General features: G+C 35.6%; 1 protein-coding gene across 3 annotated transcripts in view; it reads right to left on the reverse strand.

Moving 5' to 3' along the window:
* COL21A1 (collagen type XXI alpha 1 chain) overlaps window positions 1-24,503 on the reverse strand; it is a 189,765-nt gene that overhangs the window by 49,591 nt on the left and 115,671 nt on the right. For 2 of the 3 annotated variants that reach the window (XM_049894674.1, XM_049894655.1), the window contains 6 exons: window positions 19,885-19,938; window positions 19,739-19,792; window positions 8,438-8,491; window positions 7,937-7,992; window positions 7,150-7,201; window positions 6,988-7,041 (listed from right to left, as the gene is read on the reverse strand). In XM_049894674.1, the coding sequence (XP_049750631.1) occupies window positions 6,988-7,041; window positions 7,150-7,201; window positions 7,937-7,992; window positions 8,438-8,491; window positions 19,739-19,792; window positions 19,885-19,938 (324 nt within the window). Of the gene's footprint in view, window positions 1-6,987; window positions 7,042-7,149; window positions 7,202-7,936; window positions 7,993-8,437; window positions 8,492-19,738; window positions 19,793-19,884; window positions 19,939-20,407; window positions 23,610-24,503 lie in introns of those variants that run through there. The other variant, XM_049894663.1, reaches the window with a different exon arrangement.

Here is a 24,503-nt window from a genome sequence, read left to right on the forward strand (position 1 = left end):
ATTTCAGCGGAACTCCCAGAATAAGAGAGACTAGAAAGAAGGATCCAGCAGTCAGCTTCTAAATAATTTGGCCAGTGAAAACCTTATGAATAGCAGTGGAACACTGGCTGAAGTAGTGCTGGAAGATGGGCCCCTCAGGTTGGAAGCTACCCAAAATGCAACCGGGGAAGAGCTGCCTTCTCAAAGTAGAGTTGATCCAAATGATGTGGATGGAGTCAAGCTTTCGGGATCTTAATTTGCTGATGTGGCATGGCTCAAAATGAGAAGAAATAGCTGTAAACATCCATTAATAATAGTAATGTGGAATATATCAAGTATGAATTTAGGAAAATTGGAAGTAATCAAAGATAAAAAGGAATGCATAAAGATCAATATCCTAGGCAATAGTGAGCTGAAATGGAATGGTATTGGCCATTTTGAATCAGACAATCGTATGGTCTATTATGCCAGGAATGATAAACTGCAAGGGGAATGGCATTGCATTCATAGTCAAAAAGAATATTTCAAGATCTACCCTGAAGTATAATGCTGTTAGTGATAGGATAATATCCATACACCTACAAGGAAGATCAGTTAATATTACTAATTATTCAAATTTACACACCAACACCTAAGGCCAAAGATGACTAAATGAAGATACATTGACAATTACTGGTTACTGGAATACAAAAGTTAAAAACAAAGAAGAAGGATCCGTAGTTGGAAAATACGGCCCTGGTGATAGAAATGATGCCAGAGATCAGTGACAGAATTTTCCAAGACCAGTGACTTCTTTATTGCAAATACCTTTTTCTACAACATAAATGGCAACTATACACATGGACCTTGCCAGACGGTATAAAAAAAAATCAACTACATCTGTGGAAAAAGATGATGGAGAAGATCAATATCATCAGTCAGAACAAGGTCAGGGGCCCACTGCAGAACAGACCATCAATTGCTCCTATGTAAGGTCAAGGTGAAGCTGAAAAAAATTAGAGCAAGTCCATGAGAGCTAAAATACAACCTTGAGTGTATCATACTTGAATTTCAAAACCATCTTAAGAATAGAATTCAACTGAACACTAATAACCAAAGACCAGACGAGTTGTAGGATGACATCAAGGTCATCATACATGAAGAAAGCAAGAGGGTATTAAAAAGACAGGAAAGAAAGGACCAAAATGGATTGCAGAAGAGACTCTGAAACTTGCCCTTGAATGTAGATTAGCTAAAGTGAACACAAGAACTGATGACGTAAAACAGCTGAACAAAAGATTTGAAAGGGTGGTTCAAGAAGACAAAACAAAGTATTATAATGAAATGTGCAAAGACCTACAATTACAAAACCAAATGAAAGAACATGCTTGGAATTTCTCAAGCTGAAAGAAGTGAAGAAAAAAATTCAAGCCTCAAGTTGCAATATTGAAAGGTTCTACAGGGAAATAATTGAATGACGCATGAAGCATCAAAAAAAGATGGAATGAATACACTGAGTCACTATACCAAAAAGAATTGGTCGACATTCAGCCATTTCAAGAGGTAGCATACGATCGAAAACTGATGGTACTGAAGGAAAAAGGCCAATCAGCACTGAAGGCACTGGTGAAAAACGAGGCTCCAGGAATTCTCAGAATACCGATTGAGATGTTTCAACAAACAGATGTAACACTGGAGGTGCTCACTTGTTTGTGCCAAGAAATTTGGAGGACAGCTGTCTGGCCAATTGACTGGAAGAGATCCACACCTGCGCCCATTCCAAAGAAAGGTGATCCAGCAGAATGTGGAAAATATCGAACAATATCATTAATATCACACGTAATTTTGCTGAAGATCATTCAAAAACAGTTGCAGCAGTACATTGACATGAAGCTGCCAGAAATACAAGCCAGATTCAAAAGAGGACATGAAATGTATCATTACTGATGTCAAACGGTTCTTGGCTGAAGGCAGAGAATACTGGAAAGATGTTTAGCTAGCTGTGTTTTATTAACTATGCATTTGATTGTGTGAATCATAACAAATTATGGATAACATTGCAAAGAATGAGAATTCCAGAACAGTTAATTGTGCTCATGAGGAACCTTTACATAGACCAAGAGGCAGTCATTCGAACAGAACAAGAGGATACTGTGTGGTTTAAAATCAGAAGAAGTGTGTGTCAGGGTTGTATTCTTTCACCATACTTATTCAATCTGTATGCTGAGCAAATAATCTGAAAAACTGGACTCTGTGAAGAAGAATGGGGCATCAGGATTGGAGGAAGGCTCACAAACAACCTGCATTATGCAGATGACACAACCTTGCTTGCTGAAAGTGAAGAGGACTTGAAGCTCTTAGTGACGAAGATCAGAGACTACAGCCTTGAGTATGGATGGCACCTCAACATGAAGAAAACTAAAATCCTCGCAACTGGGCCAATAAGCAACATCATGATAAAGGGAGACAATATTGAAATTGTCAAGGATTTCATTTTATGTGGATCCACAATCAACACCCATGGAAGCAGCAGTCAAGAAATTAAACAACACATTGGGCATATCTGTTGTAAAAGACCTCTTTAAAGCAAAGATGTCACTTTGAGGACTAAGGCATGCCTGACACAAGCCATGGTATTATCAATCCCCTCATATGCATGGGAAAGTTGGGCAATGAATAAGGAAGACAAAGAATTGGTGCCTTTGAGTTATGGTGCTAGAGAAGAATACTGAACATATCGTGGACCGCCAGAAGAATCAACAGGTCTGTCTTGGAAGAAGTACAACCAGAAGCTCCTTAGAAACAAGGATGCCAAGACTTCGTGTCACCTACTTTGGACATGTTATCAGAAAGGACCAGTCCCTGAAGAAGGACACTATAACTGTAAAGTAGAGGATCAACAAAAAAGAGGAAGACCCTGGATGAGATGGATTGTCACAGTGGCTGCAATAGTCGGCTCAAGAAAGACGACTGTGTGAATGGTGCAGGACTGGACAGTGTTTCGTTATGTTGTATATATGGTTGCTATGAGTCAGAATCAACTACACGGCACGTAACAACAACTAACGATACAATGCAAAGAAGCCCTGGTGCCACAGCGGTTAAAGCGCTCAGCTACTACCCAAAAAGTCGGCAGTTCGAACCCACTAGTCGCTCCATGGGCAGTCTGCTTCAGTAAAGATTTACAGACTTGGAAACCTTATGGGGCAGTTCTACTCTGTCCTATAGGGTCACTATGAGTTGGAATTGACTCTATGGCAACAGGTTTGGTTTTTTTTTGGTATAGAGTGTTCTGGACAATATGTTTATCCTGAATATAATCATAAAGTAACAATCATAAAAATCCAGAACCTTAAATTGATACAATAATATTAACTAATAACCTTGACTATGGGACACTTTACAGGAAAATATCATGTCTATTTCAAGAAACACCATAGTTCAAAAAAGAAAAAAGGCAGGGGACCCCTTTAGATTAAAAGGGTAAAGAAACATTCCAACCAAATGCAACGCACAAATCATTGTATCCATGTAAAAAGAAACACCTATTTAAAACATTTCTGGAGAACTGAAGAAATTTGAATATGGTCTTACTATTAGACAATATTATTGCATTGATGTTAGATATCTTAGGTGTGATAATGGTATATAAAGAATTCTTAGGAGAAAGAAGCTACAGGAGAGAAATTCATGATGTCTGCCATTTACTTCCCAGTGATTCAACCAAAATACATTACAGAAATAAATATTCATATGTTTTGGCTTTAATTTTCTGTAGGATTGAAAATTTTCAAAACAAACTACTGGGAGGAAAGAGAATAGGTTTGAAAAAGGTCAAAGAAAAAATTAGGTATGATTCATTACTCAAAGATTTTAAAAAGGAAAAAGGTTTTTAAAAGAATCCCAAATTATTCCATTGAAAAATTATAAACAGACTATACACGAGGAATCTAATTGTTTTCCAGAGATCCACACTAGTTAGAAAAAGGGACACATATCCAAGGTTAATTATGAACAGTGGCATAAGCCTATCCTGAGAGCAATATCGAGAGTGAATAAACCTCAAAATGTTAAACATATGACCCAATAATTCATCTCAGGAACATACCCAAGAGAAATGAAAACATACATCCATACAAAAACTTGTACACAAATGTTTATAGCAGTACTATGTATAATAGCCAAAAATTATAAACAACCTAAATGTCCATCAACTGATTAATAGATAAATAAAATGTGATACACCCATACAACAAAATATATCAGCAATGGAAAGGAACGACATCCAGGTACATGCCACAACATGGATGAACTACAAAACATTATGGTAAGTGAAAGAAGTCAGCAAAAAGTCCACATACTGTATGATTCTATGATACGAAATTTTCACAATAGGCAAATTCACAGAGACAGAAAGTAGATTAGGGCTGGAAGTTGGGCATGGGAGCAATTTAGGAGGCAATGGAGAGTGATTGTTAGTAAGTACGGGGTTTCTTTTTAGGGTAATCAAAATTTGTTCTAAAATAAGGCTGTGGTCATGGTTGCATAATTCTGTGAATATACTAGAAACCATGCAATTGTACATTTTAAATGGATGAATTGTATGCTATGTAAATTATATCTCCACAAAGCTGTTAAAAAAATAAAAGCAGGAGGGAGAATTATTTCGGAAGCATCGAGTACCTGTTTATGGTGATGGAAAATTTGGCAGTGGATACTGGTGATGATTGCACAACGTGATTAATCATGTCAATTGTACAAGTAAAAATTGTTGAATTGTTGTGTTATATATTTTTTTTTACCACAATAAAACAAAACTTTTTTAAATAAAGTAAAAGAGTAAACCGAGGTTTACACTTGTGGGTGTGTTCATGCACAGCTGCCACCCACAGATTAAGATAGAAAAGGGATCTTAAAACTGTATTTAAATCAAGAAATGGGCAAAAGAATCAGATCTTTACTGAAAACGTATTCTCTGCCAGGCCCTGTGATGGGTGCTTTATCTTACTCAGGTCCTAAAATTTCACTTTAGGTTAGCAGCATTTATTTCATTTTTGAAATGGAAAAAGCTGAGGGTCAAAGAATTTGCTGAAGGACACACACAGTTAGACAAAATCATTGAGAGCTGAAAAATCCAAATTGGTTCTATTCTCTAAACCCTACTACCTACCCACCCAAAAAATCTTACTTCCTGGGGCATATGAGTTTATTATAACAGAAAACTAAGAAAATTTAAATTAAATTAGATTAGTGCCTAGTTTGTAATTCAGAATAATAATTTATATTCTCTGCTATACAAAAACAAGATTATAAAACTCCGTAAAAAAAAGGGGGGGGGACCATGATGGTTTTGTTCTCCGTATGCCCAGCACCTAGTAATCAAAAACCAAAAAACAAACTCGTTGCCATCGAGTCAATTCCAATTCATAGCCACCATACAGGACAGAGTAGAACTGTCCCATAGAGTTTCCAAGGAGCACCTGGTGGATTCGAACTGCCAACTTTTGGTTAGCAGCCATAGCTCTTAACCACTACAAAACCACGGTTTCCCAGCACCCAGTAGATATCAGTAAGTATCTATTACATTAATAGTAAATATAAAATATAAATCTAGTGAAATATAATTAATAAGAGGGGATCAAGCTCTTTAAAATGAGCCTCAATATTTTACACTCATGTTTCAGTTGTCTAGGAAGAATGGTCTGTAATCTTTGAGGAATTATGGACATTTAGAGAACTTTTTTTTACCATTTAAAGTAAATAAATGATCTGATTTTCCAAAGGAGAGAAAATAACTACAGACCAAAAAAAATCTGTACTGAATTGCTGAGCAAGTATGGGCTTCAAAATGCTGTTCATTAGAAAACACTATGACATTCCTAAATCCAATGCTTGACCAACTGTTCTCATCTGCTGAAAAATTACACGAATTTCTCTTCTTAGGTATCTAAAACAGCTTGTAGTAAGACTCCCATTAGGTACACTGACTTGAACACACATAGGCGCCTTATACCCTTTTTAAAAAATATTTTATTTTTTTCGGTGAGGATTTACACTGCAGTTCAGGTTCCCATTCAACAATTTCTACACAAATTGTTCGGTGGCATTGGTTACATTCTTCACAATGCATGATAATTCTCATTATTTGCATTCTGGTTGATCTATTTCCATTAATCTAAATCCCTTGCCCCTTACATTCTCATCTTTGTTTTAAAGTAATTGTTGACCATTTGGTCTCATTTAGGTGATTCTTTAAAGGCACACAGTACTTACGAGTGATGCCTTGTGTCCTTTTATTTAACAAGTCACACCATAGGAAGCCCATTTGTATTTGATAATTGGCAAATAAAAAGCTTCCTTATGTAAGAATATAACAGAGCTAACGAAGGAGCCCTGGTTGCACAGTGGTTAAGCACTTGGCTGCTAACCAAAAGGTAGGTAGTTTCAACCCATCAGGTGCTTTGCGGGAAGGATGTGGCAGTCTGTATCTGTAAAGATTACAGCCTTGGAAACCCTATGAGGCAGTTCTACTCCGTCCTATAGGGCCTCTATGGGAATCAACTTGACAGCAATGGGCTTTTTTTTCAACCCACCATCAAAACGACATGTGCCTTTGGGTTTTTTTCTTGGCACGGTGAATGATTGGCACTTTGCAATTCTCTCTTGCTCTAATTCTCTCATACTCACACCACACGATTGATAAAGAAGTCATCAGGTTTAAGGGTACATTTTTTTTCCCCCTGCATCTTTAATCTCTTGGGAGACGGGTAAAAAAACCTCTCCCTTTAATCCACCAAACAAATCAATCTGAGTAGTTTATCAAATAAACTCAACCTTCTAATTTCCTATAATCTTATTCCTAATACATAAAAGTTCACAATAGACTCCAAAGGAATTTAAACCTGTAGTTAGTTCATTTCATCCCACAGTCATATGTAAAAAAAAAAAATAATAATTAATATTGGTACTGTTTTTCTAATGTTCACTCACAAGGAAAAGATATTCCTTTTATATTTTTTTGTTACATACCTTGAAACCAGGACTACCCATTAATCCATCCTTTCCATGTCTTCCTGGTTCTCCCTGAAAAATAAATACATGTGTCAGTATACTTTTTGTACTAATAGCTCTTCCTTTTATTTTTTAATAGATTAGCAAAATATTCCAGAATTTTTTTACTATCAAACTCACAGAGCGTCCAGGAAGGCCAGGAAAACCATCATTCCCTTTTTCACCTTTTGCACCCTGTATTAAAAATGAATAATAAAACAAACAATCCTTGCAATAATGTTTGAGAGTTACAAACCAAACTTGAATAAGAAACCTAATAAATTAACCTCATTATGAAGTAAAACAATTTATGGAACTACAGCTTGAGTTGGCTCTGAAACTTTTGGCCAAGCATTATTTTATGGGCCCAGTGGATGTAATGTTAGACATTTAAAATGTTGATAGATGCATCTAAACACAAAAACCACATCTGGGCAAGATTAAAAAGCGATGATTATTTTAAATATACAGAAAATACAATCTTCCTTCAGTGGGAGGAAACAAAAAGACCCATAATATAAATTTTTAGCTGACATATTTGTATGCAACTACCAATTTTCAAGGACTCTCTCACTGTAAATATTTTAAAAGTTAGAAATGATCAAAACCATGATATATTCTTATAGAATACCATGCATAACCTGTCCATCATGGGTAACCGTGCCGGTATTTGAAATGAGTGGCACAGCTTCCAGAATCACACCAACACACAAGCCACCACAATACCACAAATGGATAGACAGGTGGTAGATCATACATAACTGTCGCCAGGTAGTTTTCCCTTTTCTCTTTGTTCTAAATAAACCCCTGAGGAGGCTGGACAAACGTGATTGCTATAATGTTGAGATAGCACTGAATTTCAGTTTTCTATTTCCATTATATTAAAAGGAAGTTTCAATATGAATCTTTTATTTAATGATCCATACTTCCCTTTTTCCCATAAAATCCAGGCGATCCTTTATCTCCTTTGGGGCCCATTTCACCCTGAAAACAAAATATAAGTATTGAATTTTAGAGAAATATGATGAATTGCCTTATAGATTAGAGAAAAAACAGCACAGGTTATACACAACAGAGTCTAACATGGCAAAATAGAAATTAAATAATTAACTGTTGTTCTATTTTCCAGGCTTTATAAAGCGAAATAAGAACAGGTAGTCTTATAACACTGCCCAGAATTTTGAGCTTATAGTTCATAAATTTGCATATGTTATCACTCATCAATTGTTAAATATTATAAGATTACACCCCTATGACTGGAAATTTTAAAAGAAATTTTTGAAAGTTTAATATAAACAATGACATTAATCTTACTTGTCTTTAATTTATATATTAGCATTTATTTATAACATAGTTATAAAATAAAAGTAGTTTCAACTTGAAATAAAATATGCTATTGTTGAATTTAAAAGAAACAGTTTTCTTCAACCTTCGATCCTGGAACTCCATGAAGTCCAGAAAAACCAGGAAGTCCACGGTCACCCTGCAAAATAAAGCTGAAATTAATTTAAAGAAATTTCAGCCTGAACAATATCACCATATATTCTTCAAACTCACCCTTGTCAAAATCCACTGGAATCTTCAAACAGTAATATGCATGCATGCATGCATTAAAACTCCATCTCTATGAAAGGTTAATCCCCATTTATCAGGGTTTCATTTGTGATCAATGAAGGGAAATATGTTGGAGCTAGGGAAATCTTATCAGTAATCCTGACTCCAACCTTAATGATCAGCTATCTATTCTGTTAAGAAGTTAGACTTTCATAAAGAGGCCACACAGAAATTAATTGAAATGATTTAACTGACAACCCTCTGGAGACGGTCATCCTCTGAGGTTCTACCCAGTACAATAAGGACAGACTTTCTAGTACTGAAAGTTTAGTACTGAAACGGGTCTACAGAATTTTTTTAATTGGTGATATTATGAATTGGTCTTAACAGATGTGTGTATGAACAGATATTCAGATGTGTGTATGAAGATGAAAGGCCCTGAGTTATCTTCAAAAATGGATAAAGAAAACCTGCAACAGCTTAATACTTAGTGGATACAGATTTAGTACCTTGTTCATTGGGAAATGTTGAGTGCTGTTGCCTGAACTTCACAATGTTAATTGTGAAGACAGAGTTTAGAGACAACCAATGATGTCATTCAATGACAGTATTCAGCTGTGTGGATCATAACTTATTGATAACATTGTGAAGAATGGGAATTCCAGAAAACTTAATTGTGCTCACAAAGAACCTGTACATAAACCAAGAGTAGCTGAATAGAACAAAAGGATACTGTGTGGTTTGAACTGTGTGGTTTAAAGTCAGTAAAGGTATGCGTCAGGGTTTAGCCTTTCACCATATGTATTCATTCTGTATGCTGAGCAAATAATCCAAGAAGCTGGGCTATATAAAGAAGAACACGGGATCAGGATTGGAGGAAGACTCACTAACAGATGACACAACCTTGCTTGCTGAATGTGAAGAGGACTTGAAGCACTTACTAATGAAGATCGAAGACTACAGCCTTTAGTATGGATTATACCTCAACATAAAAAAAAAAAAAAATCCTCTCAATTGGACCAATAAGCAACATCATGATAAACAGAGAAAATGTTGAAGTTGTCAAGGATTTCATTTCACTTGGATCTACAATCAACACTCATGGAAGCAGGAGTTAAGAGATTAGACGACAGATTACACTGGGCAAATCTTCTGCAAAAGACCTTTTTAAAGTGTTAAAGAGCAAAGATGTCACTTTAAGGACTAAAGTGTGCCTGGCTCGAGCCATGGTATTTTCAATCACCTGCTATTCATGTGAAAGCTGGGCAACGAATAAGAAGACTAAAGAAGAATTGATGCCTTTGATTTGTGGCATTGGTGAAGAATACCAAATACACCATGGACTGCCAGAAGAATGAACAAATCCGTCTTGGAAGAAGTATAGCCAGAATGCTCCTTAGAAGCGAGTATGGCAAGACTGTCTCACGTACTTTGGAATATTATGAAGAGGGATCAGTCCCTGGAGAAGGACATCATGCTTGGTAAAGTAGAGGGTTAATGAAAGACGGGAAAACCCCAATGAGATGGCCTGACACAGTGGCTGCAACAGTGCGCTCAAGCATAACAGTGACTGAGGGTGGCATAAAACCAGGCAGCACTTCATTCTGTTGTACTCAGGGTCACTGTGAGCCAGAAATGACTCTATGGCACCCAGCAACAACAACAACAAATAATGTCATGGCAAGAATCAGGTCAGATTCATTTTATTTAGGCAAATTAAGATACTGCATACAATTAATTGCACTTCAGCTTGCAAAATGGGGAGAGAGCAGGATATGACTGGTTATCAGCTATTGATGTATTATTTTGTAAATCTTAATTTTTTATAAAGTTTATTCATTCATATATTTTAAAGAGTGATATAGCTTTATAGCTATATAATGCTATATAGTTCTGTAAAGAACTCTCCAAAGGCATCTCCTTTCCTCTAAATTTCTGTATCTCATTACCAAACAGCATAGTTACATTACTCCCATATTTTCCATTTTCAGCATTATCTGAGTTACCACTAGCAAAGAAGATGATTAACCTCTCTCACCACCCAACACCCTCTCCCCAAGTTCCCTTCTAACATGCACAAATCTCCTCAACCTTCTATTACATCTTATCAACAGTCAGTGTTTATGATATTAAGATTCACATCTATGTCATGAGTACACTCAGAATACTTGTTTTTCCTGCCCAGGATTTTGTTTTTCCTGCAGTTAAAAATTGCTCTTTATTGTTCAGCTGCTTAATTTCCTTTAAATGTATTGCTACATTCAACTCCAAACTCTGATTGTCATAATAAGTTCCAAATACATATATTCAGATACACCAAAAATTTCACATCCTTACATGCTTTCATGACTATCCCCTGGAACCTTCTCATTTGTTTCAGCATAGAATTGTTATCTATTGTCTGGTTCATGTACGATTTTGTTTCCTTCTCTTACGTTCCCTCCTCCTTTATTTATTTCCTTCTTTAGAGAATCTTTTGCTCCCAGTCTAGAGATCCCAGTTCTATATCCTCCAAAGAATAAACTTCCGCATTTCTGCCAAGGAGTAAGGAGGTAAATTCACCCGGCTAAAGCGTAGCCGTTAAGTGCTACGGCTGCCAACCAAAGGGTCGGCAGTTAAGTCCGCCAGGCGCTCCTTGGAAACTCTATGGGGCAATTCTACTCTGTCCTATAGGGTCGCTATGGGCCGGAATCGACTCGATGGCACTGGGCTGGGTTTAAAGACAGCTGAGGAAAGGATAGTGCAATCTAACCACTCGTAAACAGGCATTCAGCCGTACTTCCATTTTTAACCTGACCTTCACTCACTTCTACTTTCAGAAATACTTGATATTACCATTTCTCGAGCCTTTGGGGTATGTTTATGTGTGAGTATGTGCATGTGTGTGGAGCTTCTTTCACATGAGTCATATCATTTCTCATGTTTGGATTCAGCTTCCTTGGGCCTGCTTTTCACCTTTCAAGAATTTGGAACTATTATTTCCTCCTTTATTCTCTATGCCATAGTAAGTTGTTTTCTATTATTATTATTCCCTTGATTTTTGCTTTAATGGGGATTCGATAAAAGGAAAAAGCAAAACATGAGTGTTCAACCCTCCATCATCGTCTGGAAGCTCTAGGGACTTACTGATGCTTCAACAGTAACATCCACGGTAACCTGGCCAACAGGGAGGTGGTTTCACAACAGCCCACTGGCAGGAAACAACAAGACAGACAGAAAAGAAGGAAGATACAAACTGAGAAATCACACACAGTGTGTAATTTCTGTCAGTTGCCTGTACGGATACTTGCCAGTGGGTGGCATTTAAAACCCTGCACAGGATTACTGTTATCTCCTGTGTGGGAGCCCTACTACTTATAAACTGCTCAGTATTATTCTGAACCAGTTTCATTCCTGATCTACTCCGTCTGATCACAGAAAAATCTGGAGATGAACTTACATGTCTAGACCAGTAAACTATCAGTCTTTTTGTTTAAAGAAATAATATTTTATTGTAACACTGTTCTATTCCACAGATAAGAATATCCCTTTATTTTTGATTAGTGAGAGGATGGCAATCATTATAACATCATTTTTTAGAGACAGAACCAAGCACAAAAGCCCAGAAGTTCCTTGATCTTTTCTCATGACAACTGATGACAAATAAGAAACAAAAACTTTGTTAGATTTATTTGCATTATGTTCCAGGTCCCAAGGTGTAGCAAATGGTTTGTGCTTGACTACTAACCTAAAGGTTGGCAGTTCGAACCCACCCAGTGGGGCCACAGAAGAAAGACCTGGCAATTTGCTTCCCTAAAAATTATAGCCAGGAAGAACTCCATGGAGCATTTGTACTCTGTAACACATGAGGTTGCTATAAGTTGGAATTGACAGCAATGGGCTTGGTTTATTGGTTTAGGTATTATGTTTGGTTCTTTTAATTTATCTATAAGGCTATTTGGTATAAAGAGTATGCTAGACTGATAGTTATCCCCAAGAAATCTATTCATCTTTTAACATAGAAAGAGTTTTAGCTGGACACGTAACTGCCCGATTAGAGACTATACTCTCCATTTTCCTTTGTGGTTAGGTATGGGCATGTGACTAAGTTGTTTCTAACAAAACCTGTTTAGAATATGTGAAATTTCCACATCACTGTTTAAAAGGAAATTTATTGTTGTAACTTCTCTTTCTTCCTTTCCATCAGACTAGAATGCAGGTAAGACAGCAATGTAGTTTTGACTATGCAGATGAGAACAACACTCTAAGGGAGAACTAGAGCAAGAAGAGGGAAAAGCACAAATCTCTGAACAAGTTGGTGAACAACCTATTACCTGAGAGAAAAATAAACTTCTTTCCCATTTAAGCCATTGTATTTTGGGGTTTCTACGGTACAGGCTTTGCCATCAACCTAACTAACCGAAGAATAACCATTTTTCAGGTCTAAACAGGAATAGTATTTTTATATCTTGTCCTTCTCAAAAGTAACAGCTCCTCCTTGACTACCTTCACTTCCCACCAAAGATTAAAAACAATCTGTCCTGTGTGTGTGTATGTGTGTGAGAGAGACAGACAATGAAGCTCTGCTTAGAAGAAAACTAATAAATTAGTGAGCTAGTGCTTTAAAAAAAGTAATATACAAAATACATAGCTTTTGTATATAAATAACTAGAATAAGTTCCATTTACAATATAAACAAAAGAGATAAAAATGCCTATGTATAAACTTAGACAATGTTCAGGACCAATGTGAGGAAAATTTTAATATTATTCTGTCAATAATTTTCAAGATTAAGTAAACAGAAAGATAAACACTGGGTCTTAAATAGGAACTCAGTGCCCGAAAAATAGCAATGCTTTCAAAATTAATCCACAAATTCAAATAATCTTAATTAAAATATGAATAGGAATTTCTAAGAAGTTGAAGAAAAGACACTGAGCTTTTATCTGGAAGAGTAAACATGAAAGAATACCCAGGAAATTTTTGATTATAAAGAATAGTTGGGAGGATACCTAGTCTTGCCAATATTAAATCATATTATGAAGTGACAATCATTAAAATAATTTGGCAGTGTAGACAATATAGGTAGGTCAATGGAACAGAACAGAAAGTGAAAAACACTGGAACAAAATAAAAACAGAAATTTAATTATAAAGATGGTTGCTCAGATAAGTAGAGAAAAAAAGTGATATTCCATGAATATCATTTAGCAGCTCGTTATCAATTTAGAAAAAAAGGGGAAAAGGCTGGAGACTCATCTAATTTTACTCCAAAAATCTAAATTTTAAAGGCTAAAAATAAAGTAATAAAATTATAAAAATAAAATCACAAGAAATTATACTTAAAATTTTAGAACATCAAATCTTTCTATGTAGGCTATAAACACCTAAGAAAAAATGAAAAAGTCTATATATTTGCTACAAAATAATACAAATCTTTTATATGACTAAAATTCAAAAAACCAAGTCAACAAATACAAACCAGGAAAAATATTTTCACAATTATGAACAATTTATGAAATGTGCATAAAGATCAATTTAAAAAATGAATAACTCGGTAGAAAAAAAAAAAAGGTACAAACAAAAGCAAATTACAGGGAAGTAATAAAATGTCCTAAATCACTCACTAATAAAGAAATGAAAACCAACATTTTTAACCTAGAATATTGAAAATTAGAAAGTTTAATAAAAACTAGTGCTAACAAAAGAGTAAAGATATTTTCAAATTTTGTTAGTTGAGTACCAAGTTTCCACAAGGTAAATAGGCTATTTCTGTCTAAGATTTAATATGAATTTAACACTTAGATAAAGGAATCAATTCCATTACCGGGAATTTTCCTTATGGATAGACTCCGAAAATTTTACTGAGAAATATATACAAAAATGTTCATTACGGCTTTTTTGGTAATACCAAGAAGAAGAAAAGAACAAAGGCATCTCTGAATTAGAGATTTCTTAATTGGATAAGACCAACCCCTTCTGTTTACAGTTTACATCTATATTTGAGATTTTTTTTTTGCTGCTTAAGGCTTCTTTCATGAAAAAAATCAGTTGCCATCAATTCCAACTCATGATGACCCCATGTATGTCAGAGTAGAGTGGTGCTCCATAGGGTTTTCAGTGACTAACACAATCAAGCTGTGTTAACTGTTTGCACCACTCAGGGACACCTCTTTATTAAGCCTTCTCCAATTTTCAACTTCCCTCTAAATTCCTAGAAAATTTTATTTTGCTTTCTTCTTTGACATTTAGCATTGACTATCTCAAAATAAGTTATTTTGTACACATTGTGTCCTTTGTTAGACACCAGCGTCTTTGAGATCAGAATCCATTCTTGATTCATTCTTGGCAGATATGACCACTATTTATCAATATCCAGGTTCTCTCTACTTCCAGGCATATGGGAGAACAACTTTCCTAAACTCTTGAACTTGATGTTGCCTATAAAATTTGTGCTGGCTAATGAAAGATGAGTGGAAATAGTTTAAGAGCTAGTGCTTGATTCTCCATGCAACTGCTGCCATAATTGATTATAATCTAGACAGTGAAAAGTTCTGTTAGTCTAGGTCTCCACATAAGGACAATGGAGAACTCCTGACTGCTGCTCATAAATGTTTAGTTTTACGATCAATGAACCTTTATTGTTTTAATCTACAGGGAAGTTAGAGTTGTTTGCTGTTGTAGCCCAACCTAGTCTATCCTGGCTGATGCCTTGCTTGTGATTGACGACTTATTGGATACACAAATATTATTATTTTCTAAAACATGGCAAACACTCTCAAGTCCTCAAAGAAAATTCCAATATAACAATTATTTTGGGAGTCACACTCTTGATCCCATCCTAGCTTACAAGAGATCAAAGAAGCCAAAAAAAAAAGAGATCCCAAATTGGTAAATTGGTTCCATTTTCCACAGGGTGTCTCCAAACCTTTCACAACTGATGAATACACCATTGAAAAGCCTATCCATCTCATAAATTGATCTAGAGTCACTATTTTTTAAATCTCATTTTTTAAACTCTCTGTATGCAATGGGGTATGTTTTAAATGTATATAATGTTCTGTTCAGCAGTATAGATATATAATTTATACATATATATGGGAGTATATGCCCATAAAAGTCTCTTGAAATTTAGGAAGTTTTATGACCAATGATCTAGGGTAAAACTGCCCCTCTTCCCTCAAGAGAGATGTAGACCAGGAATGCTCTCTCACAAGGCTGCACAACCTTGGGAATTCAACCAGCCAGCTCCCTGCCCCATCTATCTACCTGGCTACTAATAGGTATAAAAGGATTCTTCTCACAGTGCAGATAGCAGAGTGAATGAGGCATAAACCACACTGTTAAAAACTATCCTGGCCAAAGCACAAAAATGTAGAAAAAAGAAAGCCAGATTGGGAGACATTTGATTACAACTCTCTGCTCCATGACTAACTTCAGACAAATGACTTAAGTTCTTCCTTTCTCAGTTTCCAAAACAGTAAAATTTACTTCAAATTTAATGTAAAATGGGCATAAAATGGTTTATCAACTAGCCTTATAGGGCTGTTCATGGGGATTACATGTGATAAGGAATGTTCTTGTTGTTAGGTGCCATTGAGTCAGTTTCAACTCATAGCGACCTCATGTACAACAAAACAAAACACTGTCTGGTCCTGCACCATGCCCACAATCAGTGATAAGAAATGCATATGGATACTACAAATGCAAAATGCTATAAATTAAGAAGCTACCTAGTAGTAAAATAGAAAAACACACACACAACAGTAAATGTCTTCAAGTATGATAACAAAGAAATAAATCAGGCCTTACATACCTCAGTGGCTCCTCCTATCAGAAAAAAAAACAAATGCTAGATCTTACTCAAGCATAAGCAATACTTATTGGGAACTCTTTAAATCTACTAAAATGTTTCCCCTCTCTAACACACCGATTAGCATTCCCTTTGGGTTTGGGGATCACCATTGGACCGCTCAGGCCTAGAAACAAAGTAGATTTCGTAGCTCCTACTACAGGGCCCTGCAATAGTTTCTCAACAACCGTACAACAGAGTATGCCCAATGTTAAAATGAGAAATGGAGTTTAGAACCAAAAAATACAAAGCACTTTGTAAAAATTCAGTAAAAATTTTAAGTTTCCTAATGACACCAGTAGAGAAAGAAAAAACAGAAACAGAGGAATAACAGCCAATAAATGAGGTGGGACATGGAATTAATGACTTTTCATAATAAACTGAGATGCTGAATATACTATAGAGTCTTAAAAGAAAAGGGCTTAAAAGATTGGTAAATAATCAAGACTTTGCAAAAGGAGTCACAGAAATAGCAAAAACCTGAACATATAAAAGTCAACATCACATGTACAAGGGAGATGCTCAACAAAGCTTGATATCATCTCTGAGGACAGAATGTACGAAAGGAGGAAATCATGCTAGGCTCACCTTCCATAAGAAGTAGAAGAAGGTTTCCTGAAAATCCTTGGTTGTAACAATTACTTTATAAAGTCTCCAGATTCAGACGAAGCAAAATATTTGCTTAGAAAATGCAGTGTGTATATATGTGCATGTATATTTATTTATTCAATAATATTTACATTATTTATTAGCACTAATTATACCCAAATATTAGTGATCACTATAATTATTATGTGTTAGCCACTATTACAATTTGTTTATATATTTAATATGGAAATTTATATCTTTTCATATTCAACAATATTACACTGATGGAATATATTAGCATTCTAAAAATATTCGGCATTAGTCTATATAATATTTTGCATGTATAACATATGTTATACACTGTAGCAGAGACTTATCTCACTTTTTCATATTTTATATATTTTTATTGTTGTAAATATATATACCAAACCAAACCCATTGCCATCGAGTCGATTTTTGACTCATAGTGGCCCTATAGGACAGAGTACAACTACCCCACAGAGTTTCCAAGGAGTGCCTAGTGGGTTCAAACTGCTGACCTTTTGGTTAGCAGCTGTAGCTCTTAACCACTACGCCACCAGGGTTTCCAAATATATATACATAATATATTATTTGCCATTCTAACTATTTCACACCTACAATTCAATGATATCAATTACATCAATCATGTTGTGCAACCATCACCAATATCAGTTGCCTAATTTTCCAACATCATAAACAGACACCTGTGTATGTACCTATATTTTTGCCATCCTTCCTGTTAAAACAGATGAACTGTCCATATTTATCACCAAACCCCTCTTATGCTCCAGATCCCATCCTTCTCCACTACTTTGCATTTTTAATTAGCCCTTCTCTTCTGTGTCATCAGTTCCTTCTTTTCCGGTTAGATTATTCCCACGAGCCTACAGGATGTCCCACCTAAAACTGACCAACCAAATATCCCCTTCTTTGACCACATAGACCCCTTTAGTTACCACCCCATTTCTTTGGCTCCCATCTCAACATAAGTCCTGGGAAAAGGTTTGCCTGTATTTTCTCTGTACTTTTTCAGTTCCCATTCTCTTTTTAACCACTCTCCTCGCCCTAGTAACCACAATTAAAGGTTAATCTCTATACATTTGCCTATTCTAGGCTTCTGTGTCTTGAAAATCAAATTTGTTATTAAAAGGTTCACACTCAATTTGAAAACTCATAAATACATATCGATTAACCAGCATAGCCTATAACAGTTTTAACAAAATATATTTTACACAACTAAATATATGAGATTTTCTTAAGGCTGAGGAAATATTTTGAATTATTATTTTTTAGACTTCAAGAATAGTTTTAAAGCATTTAATAAAATGAATTACCAACTGAAGATCATTTGCTGAACAAGCGTTCTTTTTGATTTCATAAATTTAAGAAAAAAAATATAAAAATCTATACATATTTTATTGTCTGATATGCGAAGAAGTGCTATGGCTGCTAACCAAAGCGTCAGCAGTTCAATATGTGAAGACCAAATGTTAAAGTCAGCAAGAGAGTTCATCTAATTTTAATTTGTGGAAATCCCTACTGTAGGAGTCTTTGGAAGAAATCCACAAAATGGAATTGTGCTGGGGAAAATATCCTAATGGAGAACAGTATTAGTGTGGAACAATCTCCCAACAGCCACTGTAATGCCTGGAAAAAATATCCTGCACTGCCACAAGTCCAAGCCGCTTCAGAGGTGTATTTTTTTACCTTCCTATTTCTGAGAACCAAGGAATCATTTAATAAAGGAAAAATCAAGAAAAAGCCTTTAACTAACCTACTAAATTACTTTGACTCTAAAGAACTCTCTGAAGCCACATGCAATGTGAGGAGGGAACTTTGAAGGTAGCACATGGTGATTTTAGGCTTACAATAACTATGTCAAATCTGAATTTATGTCCAAAGGATAAATTTTAGGAATTAACTTGAAATAAAATTATTACTGTATTGAAAACAGAAGCCCTTGCATTAGTACATATTTTTTATCTTATCCAAGAGAATGCATGGCTTTGTAAAATTCACACACCTCTGTTTAAAAGACAACACAATGCCCCCAAAACAATAGAGCAAGTAGTTTAAGATGCAACTGATAGACTAGATAAAAATTTATCCCTATATTTTTAAATAAGGTACATCTATCCCCAAGAAAATCTATTGTAATTGTTTTAAGATGAACAAATAGAAGAGACCATTTTTAATATTTGGTCTCTAAAATCCGTCTAAAGGAAATGAATTAATGTATATATTCATTCACCCATTCTTATATGTCTTCATTCATACATACCTACATTCAGATACCCTACCCCCAAAACCAGGCTACATAATCACTCCCCTCTAAGCAGGCTGCTTCCTTAGAGCTTAACCACAGGGAGAGAACATGGCATCAGGGCAGTGCCAATGTCTATCCATCTTACATTTATTCATCCAGTGATAAAAGCCTCCTATGAGTCCCATTGGCCAAGGCCACTGACAAATTTCTGAGCCCATAAATCTTGGAATTCACCAAGGTAAGCTCTCGTGAGTGGCACCTGTCATGGGTAGCAACTTTTGTGCTTTACCTTTTCACAGAAACCCTGGTGGTATACTGGTTAAGTGCTGTGGCTACTAACCAAAAGGTTGGCAGCTCAAATCCACCCGCTGCTCCTTGGAAACTCTATGGGGCAGTTCTACCCTGTCCTATAGGGTCACTATGAGTCACAATCAACTCAACAGCAATGGTTTGTTTTTTTTTTTTTTTTACCTTTTCACCATCTCTTCCTGGTTCTCCTTTGTAACCTGGTAGTCCTTGAACTCCCTAAATTAACCACAAAATAAAATTCTGTTAATAACTTCTTTTGGTTCATTAGTAATGAGAACTCTAAAATACATCTGAACAAAATTACATACTTGCATTCCTGGGGATCCTGGAACACCTGGTGATCCCATGATTCCCTGATATCCCTAAAGAAAAATAAACAAGAAATAATAGTTCATCCTATTCACAAAGATTAGCCCTCCGTTTCAGGTTTCATTCTGTTCTCAAATTTCTTATACCTAAAATTTCACTTAGTGACTGTTTAAGATATCAAAAAAAAAAAAACTGTCTAACGCCTCACAAAGAGTTAATATCCTTTGGTCTTTATGAAATCCTTAAAAAATATAAAGGAAACAAGTCTTAAATATCTCTAGACTAATAAAACTATCCCAAAATGCTAAAACTAAAAGAAAGGCTTTGGGACAGAAGTACTGAGCCAAGGTTCACAGTTCCTAAGGAATGTTCTGCATATTAGGAACATATTCCTAAGAAGATTGGAAGATTAAACAAATGTAAGACAACTTTAAACTGTCTGATTAATTGCCATCTGAGTTAATCTCTGGAATAAAGTAAACTTTCATAAATGTTATTCTTCAGATTACAGCTATAACAAACCTTGAATTGTTCATTTTAGGAAGCTTCTGATGTTAAACCCAAGAATGAGAAGATCATCTGACATGTTCCCCCTTCATCACTCACTGCTTCTTATACACCCTCCAGAAGCTGGGCCCTCAGTAAAACAGAACAACTTTTTAAAAGGCAGGCAAAAATTTATTCTTCACTCAGCACAGAACAATTAAAATCTCCAAACAAACTTGCAGGACCTGAACATTTATTTAGGTTTCCCAGGGCCAATGCCAGGTTAACCTGTATCCTCTAGAGTCTAAAAATACATTCTAGTCAAATTCTATCTTTCTCAGATCTGACTGTTTTGGTTCAGGTTCATTCTGTCAGCTTTATTAACACAGATCTCATTAATGTTTCCAATTACATCTTTATTCTTAATTCCAGAAATTTCTTTTGTAAGATGCTTTCAGTTACTCCCAGAATGGCAATGATTATACAATTTCTATCACCTACCATTATTCTTTCCTTCATACTCCATTCAGTTTTTCATAGAGTGTATTATTATGTTTTCTCCATGATCTGAGTCCCTTTGCCCAATTCTTAAACGTTTCATTTCACTGGTGAGCAATGAGTCTCATAACCTACCTCTTCAAAACAACCTGCAATTTTCAAACCCACCAGATCTCTGGTCTTCCTTTGTCTCCGTATACCTAGGTAAATGTGCCTCCTTGAGATCAAGGACCAGGTTTAATCAATTTCTGTATTTGAAGCATTGAACACAGTGCTTGACACATTTTTTGTTTATGATACATTGGAAGAATTCACCTTCAAAGTCATCCATAGTGCACACGACTGTGCAAAATCTCTCCCCAACGGGGAAATGCACACTATGTTCATGCTTGAGCAGCTTCCAATAACAAAAGGAAATGTTTAGTAATACCATGTGATTCGTGTTCTCAAAATCAGCCTAAAGAAGAAAAAAAGTCAATCTACTTAGGATTTACTGAGCCCTTTTTTTTTATATCTCTCCCAGGAAGCCCTGGTGGTGTAGTGGTTAAGTGCTACGGCTGCTAACCAAAGGGTCAACAGTTCGAATCCACCAGGTGCTCTCTGGAAACTCTATGGGGCAGTTCTACTCTGTCCTATAAAGTCGCTATGAGTCAGAATCGACTCGACAGCGCTGGGTTTTTTTTGTTGTTGTTGTTGTTATATCTCTCCCACTGTAGTTATCACATTCCCACAACCACTTTGGAGTCAGCCTGCAACTGAATCTCAACTCTGTCACTGGTAGAATATGCATGAACAGAGAGCTAGGCTATATAAATACCACCACCCAGGATATCCTTCATATCCTCCAAAAGCCTCAATATACTATTTAGATTCTTACATGCTTTATAACAGGCTATTATAATTGGGAAAAATAATAATACCAATCATTTATACCGTATTTATCATGTATCAGGCTAAGCACTTCATGTATATTAATTTATTTAATCTCTACAACTATCTTTTGATGTAGGTTCTATATTGTTTCAATTTTCAGATGAGGAAACTGAGGCACAGATAGGTTAAAGAACTTCCCCAAAGCTACATAGCTAGTAAGTTGTCAGAGCCAGTGGAAACGCACTCTGTGAGAAGGTGCTTTAATGCTAGATCAGATCTGATCATTCTAGGATGTTTAATTAGATTCAAAGAAATCCATTTTGCCAGGTTCTTTTTAAATTCTTCAGAATCCTGAGTGCCCAGAGGAAAGCAACGTTCACAAAATTCCTCAAAAGAAAGTTATCACGAAGACTGGCTATTGCTGAAAACAGTCATCTGCAAAGTTCATATTTAATGAATTATTTTGCTTTCACGTATTTTCAATAGTCAAATGTCTTACCTACTTTACATTTTTTTAGAAAAGTACTCTTTCATAAAAGATTGAAAGCTGCTGTGTGTCTTCCTTTCTCATAGAAACTAACACAACGCATTTGTTATAGAGGACACACACATGTTAATGGATTAAAGCAACCTAGAGATGCCCTGGGCTGTGTTCTCAGCTCACCTCTGACTCATAACGTGACCGCAGGCACAGTCATCAAATCCACAAATCCTGGGAGGCAACACAGTGAAGTGGAAAGACAATGAATTTTGAAATTGGAAAAGACCTTAGGCTGAATTTTTGCCCCCTTTATTTTCTAGGCTTTTGGATAAGTAACTTTGCCTAACTGTGCCTCAGTTTCTTGCCATATAACTGGGATAATAACACTCACTTCACTTCTGAGAAGAAACAAATGGAGTCACATTTAAAAATGTCTGGCAAGCATTAGGAATTCAATAAACATAAGCTTCTTTTCTTCAGTTTGAAAGACAACTGATTATACAAAACTGCTAAAACACTTCTGCAAAGTGTTACTATAGAGCCGGTAACAGCCAGGTGACTGTGCTGAGAATGGCAGGTTCAGTCAGCATCATTATGATTTAACTCTTTTTCAACATTCGTACCAATCTACACTGAAAACATGAATGTGGCCTCAAAGGTTTTATAATAGCCCTGTTTGTTTTGCCTTTGATGGAACTACAACACAGGAATAACAAATGTTTCCCACAATATGAGAACCAGTTATATTTTGTTAAAGTTACAATGAGATGCATTCTTGAAAACTTGGTTGCAGAAAAAAAATTCAAAGGTTATTTTAGAAGCTGGAGGAAATATGCTTAGTAACAAAATAAAGAAAAACCAAAACCACATCCAAACAGGGGGATCCCAGGGCAAATCACCAGAAGAAACTGGATGAAATTCAGAAAAGCAAATTTTGGGCTAAAAATCAGGAAAATGAAGGTTAACAGGGAGGGGTGTTACAACACAGAACAATTTCCAAGAGAAAGAAGGAATAAAACACTGGTTGACTCATAGCAGGGTACAATAAAACAAGGAAAATGCCCTAAAACAGGAAAAATGATAAACTTTTCATATCACTCTACTGAGTTTATACTTTTCTGAATGCACACATTTCTGTAGCTTTCACATAAACTCTGAAGCACTAATATTGTTCAACATAAATTTGTCCATTTTGTAGTTATTAGCAGGTCCAAATATGCACCCCACCCCCATCCTCAAGATTTCTGACAGTATCTAAGTCTTTTCCATGTTCACAGAAAGTCTCTTTGTAAATGAGTCATTTCGAGGAAAAAAAAATATTCTCACTGCCAAATTGTAGGGTTGAAGAATACAGAATGAATTTAATTTTCTTCCATGATTCATAGTTGCAATGCTCCAGGAAAGATGTATAGCATTGAAATGGAAATTAAGGAAATAAAAATCTCCAAATGTGCAAGGGTCACAATCTCTTCTAAACCTAATTTTAATCACACCATAAAATATTCCTCCAATCTAAACATTTTTTTTTCAAAGTAGTGAGGAGGGTAGATAAAGTGGTTCCCTTTAAATACTCTAAACTTAAAATATACGAATAAAATCCAGAGAAGTCATTTTGAATATCACCCTTCTTTTTTTTAAATGTAAAAATGTGATTTACTGAAATTTACTCAATTACATCATTTTCTTTAAAGTTTAATTCCAAAAGATACTCTTAGGTGCTCAGCCAGGGTAACTAGGAAACCAAAATCAAGTGTGTACTTTCAATGCCTACTATGAACTCTTCTAGTCGTTGGCAAACTTTATAGCACTGTAAAACTAAGTTCCAAGAAAATTCATAAATCTGTCTTTTTATATATAACTAATGTAGAAACTAATTTGTTTGCTATTAACCTATTAGTTTGTAATGATGACAAACTATTACAAAACTATTAGTTTGCAACTGACCTTTAGTCAATAATTTATATACTTTAACTGGATTGTTCAAACTACTTGACTAATAGGTCACATTAATAAATGTAAAATTACACCTGAGCAATAGTCTAAGAAGAAATGCTGCTATGATGGAAGGTGAAAAATATGGAGTCAAGGAAAGCTTTTCTAAGAGACAAACTCAAAGGAATACTAAGGGAAGCACAACGCATACAGTGCAAGTCCTTCAATAGGCCACCTAGCAGAAGATGGTAAGTTCCATCCATGGAGCTGAAACAGCAAAGAGCAAGGGGGAAGCCTGCTGTACAAGACTGGAGTGGTAGATCAGATGGATATGCAGAGTTTGTGGGT

Source organism: Elephas maximus, chromosome 1 (assembly GCF_024166365.1).
Source record: "Elephas maximus indicus isolate mEleMax1 chromosome 1, mEleMax1 primary haplotype, whole genome shotgun sequence".
Lineage (NCBI taxonomy): Eukaryota > Metazoa > Chordata > Mammalia > Proboscidea > Elephantidae > Elephas > Elephas maximus.